Here is a 13,991-nt window from a genome sequence, read left to right on the forward strand (position 1 = left end):
GGAACAAAAATATTTTATCTAATCATCATATTAAAGACTTTCTCTATCACTTACCTCAACTAGCTTCTTTCTGTTCCCTTTCTTCTTATGAAAAAGAGGATGTCCATCTCCCATTACTCCATTAGCCATCAACTTGTGCTTCTGGAATGTTAACTTCAATCCTTCCTCCTAGGAAGACAACCCACCCACCCAAGACATCATATGGCATGTTTTTAAAATAAAAATCAAGTTTAGGGGGACCTAGGGTAAGGGTCATCCTCTGGTTCAATGCTGGTGAGAAGAAAGGCCATTGACTAATGGGTAGAAATTAGAAATACAAGAAGACATATATTTTTTCCTTAGATTTCATTTCTTGACCTAGTGCCCCTCAGGTAGATTTAAGAGAAGTAGAATTTATCTCAACAACACCCAATGCAGGGAAAAGATCCCCTACCTGGTGTCTCAGTATTAGCATGGCAACTCATCACAGGGGCAAAATCCTGATATTTCTGTCACATACTAATTTCAAAAAATTTTCTTATTGAGTGCTTAATGACCAGCTGCTAGGGTTCATTAGGGAAGAGCATCAGGAAAAATAAAATTTTCCATCCATAAAACAATACTGATTTAATTTCAGTAGGAATGATTCCTTTTTATTTTTAACTTAATAAGGCCCATAATACTTGGGCATCACTTCAATAGCTTTTCCACAGTTTGATTTCAATTTTTAAAAACTAGGTTTCTAGGCTCCAGAAATGAGCCACTCAAAAGAACCCTTGTGTCAATTAAATTTCTTTTAAAGATACGGTTTCTTTTAATCTAGTCCTCAGGAGATACAAGTCAAGATAAGATCCCTTCCTTTAGTGCAGTGACTTTTCCTAAATGGATCTTTGTGAGTGCTAACTTTTTTCTTCTCCTCTCATTTTTAAAGTCAGTGGACCAAACGAGCTTAGTATTATGTTTGGACAGCTAGTCAGCAAGAATTACAGACTCCTTCCTCACTTCCCAATGCCTAGATGCTCAGCTTACATCTTTGATCTGAACTGTAAACTCCTTCTCATCCATGCCTCGGCGAAGTTTGGTGAACTGAGCTGCCGCTGTGGTGACTGCGGACACTTCCTCCTCTGCCATGGAAGCTGCGCTGCTACTTCGTGGTGTGGGGACCGGAGAGTCACCATATTCTCCTGGAGTCAATGAGGGACTGTCTAGCAAGTGGTTGCCTGGCCCCAAAATTCCTCCTGTTACCATTTCTTGGCTCCGGCGGCTAGAAGGCCACTTCCCTGAGAGTACGGCCTGGCAGACGAGGTCAATACGGTTTATCAGGACACGATCCTGAGTGGGGAAAAAGAAATCAATTAGGGCCTGAGTACTAGCTATGTGATCCTGTGACAAAAAATAGTTCCATCATTATCAGGATAATTAAAATCATAAGTCAGACTGGAGGGAGGTAAGAGTATCAGATCTCAAAGTCAACTGGGAAGAATTTCACGAAAAAAACACATAGCACTAACACAATCAAAGAAACCCAGAACCATCTATTATTCCTTGTTCTCTGTATATGTCACACTGTATTTTTAGACTCGACATGTCCAGGAATGAGGCTGTTACCTTGGGCCACTCAGAAGCTCTTTGTCTTTCTTGTAGCAGCAGCAGCTCAGGGGTCATTTGTTCTCCATCTTCATTTGCGAATCCATCTTGGGACATAGGGAGGGACAGGAGACTTTCTTCATCATAGAGCTTTGAGCGGGACCGGTCAGCAGCTAGAGAGCATACAGAATGTGTGAGCAAAGGTGGAAGAATAAAGTTATATAGGAATGTATTACATGGGCTTTAAATGAAGGCCCTAAGAATAACAGATCTCCTTCAATATTCTATCAAATCAAAATCTGAATCTCAGAGGATGCATTTAGAAAAGAAGGGAAAGAGCAGGGGGGGGAACAGGGAAGAGGGCCAACAGCCTGTCACATGCACTCACTTAGCTTCTCTTCCTTCTCGTCCTCACTCTCATCAGTGCTGGAGCTGGAGCTGGATGAGGATGAGGAAGAAGAGGATGATGGTGACAGCTTGCTCAAGTCCAGCTCAGAGTCTGAATCATCCTCATCCTCCAGTTTGACTGGTGGAACACTCCGGGAAACCAGAGGGGTAGTATCAGAGGGGGCTACTCGCATCTCATAGTCTTGTGGGGTTGGTCGGCTCCTGGCCACCACCTCATGCTCTAGCTTTAAAGTCAGACTCTCCAGACTGGGGACCTGGGCAGCTGTCTCCTCAGGTGGCTTTTCAACAGGAGCATCTGGGCGCAGGGGCAGTGGTGAGGCAGTGCGCGAGGTATACTGCTGGTGTAGCAGTGGAGTAGAGCAGCGTGATAGGGATGGAGCTGGTGCTCCTGCCTGATGGTTCTGCATATAATTCATACGGGCAGCCAGAAAAGAGAAGTCTGGGTCCTGCATGATGTTGCAGTCTGTTTGGCTCACCCCATGGCGGGCTGCCCCTCGCAGAAGCTCCCCATCATGCCGAACGGGCTCCCACCATTTGGGCAATTCAGGACCTGGAGGCTGACATAATGCCAGCCGATCTTCCAAAAGAGGGTGGCATAAAACTTGTTCCCGTAAGCGCCGAAGCAATTCAATACGGTAGAGAGTCCGTGAGGCCCTTTCCTCAGTGATGGGCTCAATGAACAGATTAGGGTCTGGGGGTTCTGCAAGAGATAAGGGTGGAAGAAGAAATGAACCAAGAGTTGGTTCTGTCACAATCCATCCCCACTCACCCAAGACGCTTCAGTCTTGCTTACCGTCTCCAGCTGCTGGGGGAAGGCGGCACACTTGGCGGCACATGGCCACAAAGCCATGGAAATACTTGGTAAGGCTTTCATCTGTTTTTTTGTCCAGTCGGGCAAAAGTGCGGAATCTATCCCAATGGAACTGCATGGTATCGGGGTCATACTCCACACCAAAGGTAGAAACTACTCGATAGAAATCAGTTTGTTCACGCCTTGTCCATCTACAAAGGGAAGAGGAATCAGGCAACAGTGATCAGAACACAGGGAATGGTTACTTCTTAGTATGGCTTAGAATATCTGAACGCACAAAAAATGAAAGTTGGGGCAAAAAAAAAAAAAAAGGCCCAGAAGACAGCAGAAGAGGTAGGAAGAGGTACTCTATAACATGTAAGAATTTAAGAATTAGCAAGCTACGGGGGAAAATGATGCAAACAAACAACTCAATGAGGATGCCTACATATGAGATCTTCCTGGGAGTTATGATTTAAGTGTGGTTTTATGTCGTAGAGGTGTAACAAAGACAAAAAAGATGGTCCCTCTTAGGGAATTCCAAATAATCCTTCCTAAGATGCTTTTCAATATAGGGCCCATAGCTGAAGACAAGCTTACAGCTCAGTTCAAATTCCCAGCCATATTTTACCGTTGCTGTTTCTCCCGCCGTGCAATTTCTTTTAGCTTGAAGGCTGCCTCACAACGCCGCCTTCTCCGATCCCCACGTTCTGCAGCCTCTATCTTCATCTGTTCTCTCTTGTAGCTGCGCTGATAGGCCGTTACTAGGCGCCGAAGCCTAGCTGTCAAAGCAGAGCCTGGAGGCCAGAATAGATGGCCTGGCTGTTGGGTCACCTGGGCTGTGGGCAGCAAAGTAGAATAAACAGGAAGTACAGGAAAGGTAGTAGAGATAACTGGTATTTCAACCCACCCAAAGGCAAAGCTCTCTGGTATCCCAGGAAAGGACAGAATTCAGTCAGTCCCCCAACCCCACCACCCCACACAAAATCGTATTAGTTGACTTAGAAGTTTACCTTCATCTCCATCTATAACTGAGATCTCCTCATCCATCATCATCAAGGGATCACCCTAGAGAAGGAGATCCACCCCGCAGGATGGAGAGGGGAGGAAAAGGGGGTAAAACTGGCACTCTGAAATCACTTTCTCGTGTGTGTCCTTCTATGGCACCAAGGTAGCCAGAAAATTTTCTAATGAAAGGAACCCTCACAGAAAATTGGAAGCAACCAACTAAAAGAATATGAAAATAAAACCTGAAAAGTCAGTTCTTATCAAAGGCTTGAAGACAGTGGGACTCAGGAATTAAGTAGTCAAATAATATACGTCATTGTCCAGCTTGGGTTCCACCTCCTCCACAAAGCCATACCTGATCTCCCCCAGCTGGTGTTAAAATCCTTTCCATTAATACTTTATATTCTCAAATGGTACTTTCCATTTTGTATTATAAATTAATCAATATACTTCATGATTCAGGGAAAAGGAGAATACTATTTAGTAATAGAGAAAAGCTGGACTCAAATGAGAATTCCTCACCTCATCATCTTGGTCCTTTGGGGGACCCTGGAGTGGTTTATATTCAGGATCTTCACAATCTTTATCAAAGTCAACCCTAAAATCATCCAGAGGCATGAGAAAATGACAAAGTTCAGTTCTAAATTGTTTGACTTTAAAAGAAGCACTTTGACCAGCACATTTCCTTTCTCTTACTAGCTCTTTTTATTGTTTAACCCATTTTCCCCCTCCTTCCCAACTAGTATTTACTTTTATTACTTCATTTGAATGGTCTATGCTTGCTTGTTTATTTTTACTATTGATACTTCGCTCTGTTGAGCAGAAGGATGATATAATAAATGATTTGCAATAAATAAACAATCCAATTTCCTTTGAGGGTCCTATACTAGGCAAACTGAGGTTGTGATCATCAAAGAGAAATCTCTCAATCACAAAGGACTGGGAGGGTATTCATGAACTAAGCCAACTATTTCACATGCCCCTCAGGTCTCCACGTGAGAAGTTTTGTTAAACTCATTGGCACCCAAAGCAGGGCAACAATGCCCTACCTGGTGGCTCAGTATTAGCATGGCAACTCATCATCGAGGCATGTATCCAGGCAGAGGAAACACCTTTATGTGTCAGCCGCCACTGGGAGATAAACCAGGGCTAAAATTTCCTGAGGCTCTATCATATAAGTGGCATGGGATTGCTACATGACTACTATCTTTCAAGAGAACCAGTTATCCTCTCAGCTACTACGGCTGTACAGAAAAGCATTGCAAAGAAAACTGAACAGAACGTCAAATAAGCCATTTGAGAATAACATTAATTTTCACCCTTAGTTGCATCATACTGCAATGTATGGTTTTAGGCCAGTTTATGGAGACCTTTCTGCTGGTCTCACTGTTTGTTAAGAATTTATCGTTCATGAGTATAACCACCATTAAGAATCCGAATGGGTTCAGTCAAGGCTAGAGTTATGTTATCTCTTAGTACAAGCAACAGATACCCTTCATAGGGTGGACACCGAGCTTTAAGAGAACTAAACACTAATGCTTACCCTTCCACTATGTCAGAAAAATTATCCAACACTCGATGTTCGGCTGCAATGGCTTTGTCATCTGGTCGGCCAGCCTTTTCCAGGAAGCACAAGGCTGGGTCTGCCCTCATAGTATTATATTTTTCATAGCCTAGAAGAAAAAGAGCCATAATTTGAAGAAAATTAGAGATTCATTTTGCCTTTATGTAAGTGAGCTTCATATGCTGCTGGAATAACAATGTGGGCTACTTTGGTATCATAATGCAAAATATAGTGAAAATTTTAACTTGGATAGCTGTTGGGTTATAGTACGATATTTAACATTTCTACAGCAATTTAGAGTCACAAAGAGTTTTATCACTAGTTACTGAAAACAGGAATTTAATCGGTGTTTACAGAGAATGGTGATAGATTTACTTAACCATTTAATGGGTAATATTTTATCATCATTCTTAGTATCAATACATAAGTGAGGAAATTTTAAAAGTTTAAATGATTTAGAACTAGGTCACACATTTTCAAATAAAGGATAAGAGATCTGCACCTGCAAACAAACAGGCACTCTGAATGTTTGATGAATGATGAACACACTTCAGGATGTTTGGACTCTTCTAAAGCCTCTGTGTCTTACAAGTAAATCTAAGACTACAAATGCTCACAGTTTTTCCTATCCAATTACACATGTCAAAAACGTGAATTAAGTGCCACTACTTTTATTTTATAGAAGTAAACGTGAAAGTATATTTAAAAAGAAATGATATTCCAATTCACTAAGTCACTAGGCTGGAAGTTAGCACTTACTGCTTTTAATGCCTGGAATTTGTTATTAGGCAAGACTGAAAAGGGAGTTTTCTCCCTTTTTATACTCTATTTTTGTTTCACTCAAGCATGGTTGTTCACATCTACGTGAGAGTGACCACTGAATATTTAGACAAATAAGATGTTATACAAGAAGAACACTTTCAGCAAGCCACAGGAAAGTCATACAAATTAAACATGGTTATTATTAACAAGAGTGGACATGCATTATTTCCCCGGATTGTGGAAGCTTAACTTAGATACCACTACATACAGATTGGTAACAGTGATTAGAGAACAAATGGGAGACTCCCTACCTTGGGATTTAACTATCCATCTGGTGGTTCTTAAACATTTATTCATAGGAACTAATGGCTCTGGATATTTAAGGACTAGTTTCCCATTCAAACATAATTATTGGTCATGAGCATTTTGCTAAATAGCCCATCTGTGGACATAAATCTACAATGGGAAAAGAACAGACTAAGAGCAGATACCTACCATGCTTAAAGACTCCTATGAGCAGGGACTTATCAGCCTCACTGTCCCACCATGTTGTTGGAACCTCCAGCTGATCCACTACTGGGAACCATATGTCAATCTCACTAAAGGTATAAGAGGCAGAGTCAGCACAGCAATGCAGGAAATTAAAGCAGACAATCCTTGGGAAGATTATTACAGGTATCTTCTTTTATCTGTTAATTTAAATGGTCATACATCTGCCTATTTCCTTCCACTGGTATCAAGAACAGCTGTCCCTCAGTATCCACAGAGGATTGGTTCCAGGGGTCCCCCCAGATACCAAAATCCATGGATGTTCAAGCCCCTTATATAAAATGGTGTCATACAATGAATACAGTTGGCCCTTCATATCCATGGATCCAACTAACCGTGGATCAAAAGGATGCAAAACCCATGGATACAAAAGGCTGACTGTACAGGACTGAAGACCTGATATACAGATCTTAATTATCAGGTATCCCAAAGATAGTTTAGAATGAAATAAGTACACCAATCTTTTCTGGAATAAGGCACGGCATAAAGAAAAACATAGCATAACTTTACCTGGCAATAGCACCGCCTAACACCTTCTCTGCCTGGTCTCCAATAACCTCCTGTCTCAGATAGTATAGCATTCGTACCCGCAACAGGACCCTAGAAGGGACAGAGAAAGAACTGGCTCAATAGTAGTGTAGAAAGCTTGAGGTGGAAAATGCTTTAGTATGTTAAATTCCATCCTTACTTGTTACACTGATGTTTCAAGTGCTTCTTGTAACTCTCATCTTGGAACAGAGTATCAGGGTTATATTTCCGGATCCAATCTGCCTTATGGATATCAAAAGTGCTTTGTGACTTTACTTTTTTCCCCTTGCGTCCACGGGGCACAGGGATAGACAGACCTGGGAAAGGGGATACATCGAAGACTTGGATTGAGAAAAACCCTTGGACCTGAAGAGGATTAGGTAACCTATAAAAAGATGAAAAGCAAAGACTTGATAATCACCTGAATGATTCTGCAATTCTTTTGTCTTGCCATTTTCAGCAGGGCTAATCAAGTCCCAGATGAAGCCTTTGATATTTTCGTCCCCACGATAGTGTAAAAGACAGTACACAAGGATGGCCCGGCAAATTGTTTCCACGTCTCTTTCAGTCATCCGTCGCTTGAAGCGTCCATGAGACAGAATATCTCGCCACCGTCCCCAGCTAAAAAAAAAAAACCAAAAAAAGAAATTGTATTGATATTTTCCTGGGGACTCTAATTCAATGATATTCCCCAGTCCCTCAGAATCGCATTTCCCAAAAGGTGGGAGACAAAAAGATCTTGGAAAAACATGGTAACAGAATAAAGTTTTTCCCATTATCCCCTCTTTGACCATAGCTTCCAATTTGAAAAGCAAACTAGGTGTCTATCAGGATGGAGAAGCACTACCTCTGATGGCAAGGTGGGTTCTTACCCATATACCAGGAGGTGCTTTTCCACCCGAAAGCAGTCAGTGCGCCCATAGGTATGATGACGGTCATGCCGGCGAGAGCGTGGCCGCTCATCATCTTCACTTTCCAAGTCAGAGAATTCCACTAGGTCATCATCTTTCAGAGTGCTGAAGTGGCGGGTCTGTTTCCGTACTCTAGGTGTGTCAATCACCAAGTTATTCTATGCAGAGAACAAAAGGAGAAGTAACTCTCTTCACGATATGATCATGGGAAAGGAATTAAAGATAATCAGATTGAAATAGCCTTGGATGTAACATTTGTAGATACTCAAAGAGAGATTCTTTTTTGGACATGCAAAATAATCTACGGGTACTCAGGAAGCAAAATTAAGTGGTAGTTATCTACGTAGTTTTCTGGGGCCTCCTGTGTAGAAAGTTTTTATAATGGCCCTTGTATATACCATTATAAGCCAAGGTCAGCACTGAAGAATGAGAGCAGCTATAAAGACTCCAGAAAGTAACGTGTTTTCTGCAATACTTCCTCCCTAAAGGAGAAGGAAGCTCACCTTGCTATTGAGTAGATCCATGTCAAGGTCAGCCTTTTTGGCCCACTTTTGCCAAAAGTTGGGGTCATCCAGAGAAATATCAGTCCTATTTTCAGAAGCCACAAAGCTTGCCTAGTGAGGAACAAAGAAACAGTAAAGTTGACTATACCACTTTTTTGAGCAATGGGAAACCAGTATATTTAAAAACTACATTTACCGCGATGAAGAGTGGCCCCCACTTGCCGCAATTAGAGAAAGCCCTCGCACAGAAACGAAGACCCAACACAGCCATAAAATAATAAATAAATAAATTGTGAAAAAAATAAGAACTTTAAAAAAAAAAAAAAAAAAAAAAAAAACTACATTTAAAAAATACATTCAATTCTAGAGAGTCCTGTCTCTCTCTGCTTCTTCAGCCGCTGGCACCGACAGAACATACCTTGGCAAACGTAGAACCCTTTCCTTCAGATTCAATGGTGATGGTAGTGGTTCGTCTTAACAAGATCTGGTCAATGTCCTCTTCACAAAACTTGGAGCCCTCATCATCTTCCTCCATTATGGCTGCATATGCTCCTTTCCGTAAGAGATCTTCAATCTCCTTCTTGGAGAACTGCTGGATCTACAAAATCCAATAGAAAGGTGAAAAAACTACATGAGAATATTACCTAACCGTATCATGACATTTTATTATATTTTAAGAAACAATAATTGAGAACCCAAATGAGAGGTCAGGTTCCTATGCAAAAATAGCTTTTGTCTCCCTCCATCACTATGACCTGTTACAAGTATAGCTAGATATTAAGAAGACTCACTCCAGTGATGTTGCCATCCCGACCACTCATGGACTGAAGCACAGCTTTATCCAATCCCAACTTGAGGCTAGCCTTATCAAACATCTCTCTCTCATAAGAATTACGAGTGATGAGACGGTACACCTTCACAGCTTTGCTCTGCCCAATTCGATGACACCGTGCTTGGGCCTGGTGGAAGGAAGGGCAAAGATAACATAACATTAGAGGGACTTCCCTGGTGGTCCAGTGGTTAAGAATCCCCCTTGCAATGCAGGGGACGCGGGTCCGACCCCTGGTTGGGGAACTAAGATCCCACATGCCACAGTGCAACTAAGCCCATGCGCTCTGGAGCCCGTGCGCCACAACTAGAGAGAAGCCCACACGCCTCAACAAAGATCCCGCATGCTGCAACTAAGATCCCATGTGCCGCAACTAAGACCTGATGCAGCCAAATAAATAAAACAAATTAATTAATTTTAAAAAACAAAAAACATAACATTAGAGGGGGTGGGGGGAGGAGTCAAAATACCAATTTCCATCTATAAAGCAGCCATGAGATCAACTCAAAATCAAAAGTCAACTTCAAGATGAAATTATTGCCCCATCATCTAGACCAGGGGTCAGCAAATCCTAGTCACCTGTTTCTGTAAATAAAGTTTTTGCTGAAACACAGCTCTACCAATTTATTTACATATTGTCTATAGCTGCTTTTGTGGTACAAGAGCAGAGGTGAGTAGTTACAACAGAGGCTGTCTGATTTACAATGCCTAAAATATTTACTATCTGGCCCTTTACAGAACAAGTATGGTAACCTAACTAACCTAACAATTCTATACTCTCTAAAAGACAAGACTTTCTAAGAGATCCTGATCCTGTTGCAAAACCTCCCAGGTTAGGTGATTAGTCCCTAAGACAATGATTTCCTTTACCTGCAGGTCATTTTGTGGATTCCAATCTGAATCAAAGATGATGCAAGTATCAGCAGCTGTGAGATTAATTCCAAGTCCACCAGCCCGGGTGCATAGCAAAAAGACAAAGCGGTCTGAGTCAGGCTTGCTGAAGCGGTCAATAGCAGCCTGCCGAAGGTTGCCTCTAACTCGCCCATCGATACGCTCATACAAGTACCTGTATGGGAATCACAGGAAGGAAAGTTTAATCGGCTAAGCAGAAAAAGAGAACAAAAAAGCAGACTGGGATTAATATCAGTACCTCTATATCTCTAGTTCACCAAAAACTTTATCAGAAAGTGGACAGTGAGAGTCTTAAACACGTCTCTTATCCCAGTCCTGGTCAACTTTAATTAAACCCAGGCCCCTCCTACTCTTTGCAGCTTTATGAGTATATAGTAAACACAAGGAGAAGAATGACTCTTTTCTTACCTCCTCTGGATTAGATAATCCTCTAGGATATCTAGGCAGCGTACCATCTGGGAGAAGATCAGAACCTTATGGCCACCAGCTTTAAGTTTCGGAAGTAACTTGTCAATAAGAACCAATTTGCCAGCTGAACGAACCATTGCCTGCAAGTGGAAGTCATGAGGTATGATATGGCAAGCTTCTCGAAATTCTGTTAGGATTTTTTCTTCTGCACCTGCCAAAAGAAAAATCAAACCTGATGGTGAGATCCAGAGAAACATACTAAGGCTGCAGTTTATTTAACTGAGACAAGGAAGCAACGAAAAAAAAGTAATCTGACTTGATATCAGTATTTCTCACACACAGAATTTCAGCACCCCCAAAATCCTAAATCATGCTCAATTTTATTCATACAAAATACTCCATGTAAGTCAGGCTTAAGAACTGGGTAAAATATATGTAAGTATGTGGACAAGGACCAGAACAGTACATGCAAAGCACTATTACCACCCTATTGGCATCCAAACCACAAACAGCAAAATGGAGTACCAGTGAAGACAGAACAGAATGACTTGAGTTCTTACTCATGAAATTCTAAACAGCAAATCCTTTTTAACTTGGGAGATTATGCAGGATCAAAGGGGTAGAAAGAACTATAGGAAGAAGTTCCATATGAGAATTGTTTTAAAAGGAGAAATCTCCTCTATTTCCAAATTAGGATGGATCAGTCAACACATCCATTGTTCTTGAGGAATATCACTTAGAAAGTAAACAAGGTTAACACAGAAATGTAGGTATTTTCCAGGAATTCCCTCACCATTGATGAGATATGGGTGGTTGCAGCATTTGCGCAACTCCATCATTGTATTGAGTAGATTAGGCATGTTAGTATGACCTGCCCCTTTGGAAAGAAAGGAGAAATTCTTCTCCAAAATAGCCCGATAGTATTTCTTCTGAATGTTGGTCAGCTCTACTTCAATAATGGTTTCCTGCTTAGGTGCCAGGTTTTTTTCAACATCCTCTTTGAGTCTTCTCAGCATCATTGGCTTGAGAATGGCCTGTAGCTTTTGAACCTGTGCCCAATACAGAGAAAAAAGAAATCACTAACATGAGGACAAACATTCTCACATTAGGTGGAAACATGGAGAAATACAATGAGAGTTTTCCAGTATCTGAGAAAAGTAGATTTTGGACAATGCCACAAATGATGTAGGCACAAGGGTACATACAAGGAGTTCAGAACAGCCCGTGATATCTATGACAGTAGATATCTGCCTAGTACAAACTTTACCTTTTTTTGTCATGGGTTAGTACCGCATTAGACAGACTTCCTACCTGTTCCTCTGTCTTGAGATCCCCAAAGTCCTTGAGGAACTCTGATTCTGACGGAAACTGTGATGGTTCCAAGAAATGAAGCAGGCTAAACAGTTCCTCCACAGTATTTTGCAATGGTGTTCCTGTGAGTAGCACTTTGTGCTCCTAGAAATGGAGAACACAGAAGAATGATAAAACTCAGACGGACTTCTGGGGTTTTCTATCAAGTATATAACTTTACCTTTCATTTCTTTAACTGTAAAATTATGGGAATGGACCAGATTACTCTCTTAACTTTTCTTTTACTTGCTCCCTCTTTTGATAAACGAAATATTCAAGAAAACCCTTGATATTATTTAACATATTAATTTATCTTAAATATTATAAGCCAATAAAGAAATATTCAGAATACGTTTTTTCCAATTAAATATGCCTCTCCACACTCAACTCCCCACAGACATCCTAACATGTCCCCCTCTGAAGAATGTACCTGTGCTGGATTAAATATGGCCATTAATTTTCGGTAGTTCCTCCTATCAAGGTTCACCCCTTGAACATGGGCTTGCCTTGTAACTTGCTCTGACAAAGAGAATGTAGCAGAAGTGATATCATGTGAGTTTCAGAGCCTATGCCTCAAAGGTCTTGCAGCTTCCACCTTTACCCTCTTGGAACACTGCCCTCCCTGACTCTACCATGTACAGAAGCAAAGTCTGGCCCACAGAGGGTGACAGGCCATGTGGAAGATGACCCAGCCAACAACCAGCACCAATTGTCAGCTACGGCTGCATTACTGACTCCAGGCAAGACCACCAAAAGAATGGGCTCACCAAGCCCAGCCCAAGTTGCTGAGCTAGAGAATCATGAAAAACATAGTTGTTTTAAGCCACTAAGTTTCTGGATATTTTGTCATGCAGCAATAGGTAACTAATGTAATACCCAACCTCTCCACCCAGTTGAGAACCATTAACCTACAATCACCTACCAACTCTAAAATTTATATGAATTTTATGACTTTCAGGTTACCATTCCCACAGGCCGTACCCACCACCCAATACCAAGACTCTGATTCTTTTCTTCTCTGCTAAATTAAGGTTATATTAATTCCACAGGGAATTAGGATTTCTTTAATTCCAGGTGTTTCTGCCCACAAGTCAGTGAGAGGAACTCACCAGGTCCATGTGCTTGAGACTATCAAGCAGCTTGCAATTACGGTTCTTTAGTCGATGGGCTTCATCAATGATGACACAACGCCATTCAATCTCACGAAGCTCGGGACAGTCTGACAAAATCATCTCAAAAGTGGTGATCAGGGCATCAAACTTGTATGCACCCGGGATGAGGCGCCCCTAAGCATGAAGGCAATAAAGTCAGAAAAGGCCTAAAATGTACCTAAAGGAGATGCTCTTCCGAATCACACATCCATTTTTTATATTCAGGCAGGCTTAACAGGAAATACCAACTGCACCACCACCCACCTCTGCCACTGTTCATCTTCCTGATAAACAGTGCCAAATCACTGAATCTAAGATACGCTGCCTCCTCAGCACACTCAGCTTCCTGGGAAAATGACAGACCTCACTGAATGAAGCTGGACATTTTTGACTCTGCTGCATGCCTACCTCATGTATTTCAGCCCTACATCTTCTGTTGGTAAACACTAAAATCCACAAATGTTGAGTGCTGCTGAAACATACAAGATAAAACTAAAAGTGAAATAGCTAATGTAGCACGTGCTAATATTGGTTACTATCTAAAGATGGACAGAAGAATCCAATTATCTCAGCAAAATTAAGAGCAACAAAATACGACTTGAATAACTTTGGTTTGGTAGAAATAAAAACCACAGGAAACTAACGGTAGGAAAAAAAGTCTCATAAAATTCAATGTTAAGAAAAGATGAATGGTTCAAATTTTTACTTGCAAACTTATATAGCAAAAAGCACTGATCTTGATGAAAATTTCA

At 41.4% G+C, this 13,991-nt stretch overlaps 1 protein-coding gene and 2 non-coding genes across 10 annotated transcripts in view; all 3 read right to left on the minus strand.

Moving 5' to 3' along the window:
* Positions 1-13,991, minus strand: part of CHD8 (chromodomain helicase DNA binding protein 8) — a 56,973-nt gene that overhangs the window by 4,245 nt on the left and 38,737 nt on the right. For 7 of the 8 annotated variants that reach the window (XM_036844570.1, XM_036844569.1, XM_036844573.1 and 4 more), the window contains 22 exons: positions 13,198-13,374; positions 12,050-12,193; positions 11,532-11,787; positions 10,739-10,949; positions 10,289-10,484; positions 9,381-9,548; positions 9,008-9,187; positions 8,590-8,700; positions 8,048-8,244; positions 7,597-7,796; positions 7,336-7,516; positions 7,158-7,247; positions 6,594-6,697; positions 5,316-5,445; positions 4,295-4,370; positions 3,778-3,832; positions 3,396-3,603; positions 2,768-2,976; positions 1,955-2,674; positions 1,588-1,739; positions 1,009-1,311; positions 55-168 (listed from right to left, as the gene is read on the minus strand). In XM_036844570.1, coding sequence (XP_036700465.1) covers positions 55-168; positions 1,009-1,311; positions 1,588-1,739; positions 1,955-2,674; positions 2,768-2,976; positions 3,396-3,603; positions 3,778-3,832; positions 4,295-4,370; positions 5,316-5,445; positions 6,594-6,697; positions 7,158-7,247; positions 7,336-7,516; positions 7,597-7,796; positions 8,048-8,244; positions 8,590-8,700; positions 9,008-9,187; positions 9,381-9,548; positions 10,289-10,484; positions 10,739-10,949; positions 11,532-11,787; positions 12,050-12,193; positions 13,198-13,374 — 4,182 coding nt within the window. The remainder of the gene's footprint in view (positions 1-54; positions 169-1,008; positions 1,312-1,587; positions 1,740-1,954; positions 2,675-2,767; positions 2,977-3,395; positions 3,604-3,777; positions 3,833-4,294; positions 4,371-5,315; positions 5,446-6,593; positions 6,698-7,157; positions 7,248-7,335; positions 7,517-7,596; positions 7,797-8,047; positions 8,245-8,589; positions 8,701-9,007; positions 9,188-9,380; positions 9,549-10,288; positions 10,485-10,738; positions 10,950-11,531; positions 11,788-12,049; positions 12,194-13,197; positions 13,375-13,991) is intronic. The other variant, XM_036844571.1, reaches the window with a different exon arrangement.
* LOC118891540 lies at positions 363-472 on the minus strand. Its single transcript, XR_005019098.1, has one exon. It is a non-coding gene; the product is annotated as a small nucleolar RNA U6-53/MBII-28 (small nucleolar RNA).
* Positions 4,751-4,860, minus strand: LOC118891539. The gene has a single exon (XR_005019097.1). It is a non-coding gene; the product is annotated as a small nucleolar RNA U6-53/MBII-28 (small nucleolar RNA).

Source organism: Balaenoptera musculus, chromosome 2 (assembly GCF_009873245.2).
Source record: "Balaenoptera musculus isolate JJ_BM4_2016_0621 chromosome 2, mBalMus1.pri.v3, whole genome shotgun sequence".
In the NCBI taxonomy this organism is placed as follows: Eukaryota; Metazoa; Chordata; class Mammalia; order Artiodactyla; family Balaenopteridae; genus Balaenoptera; species Balaenoptera musculus.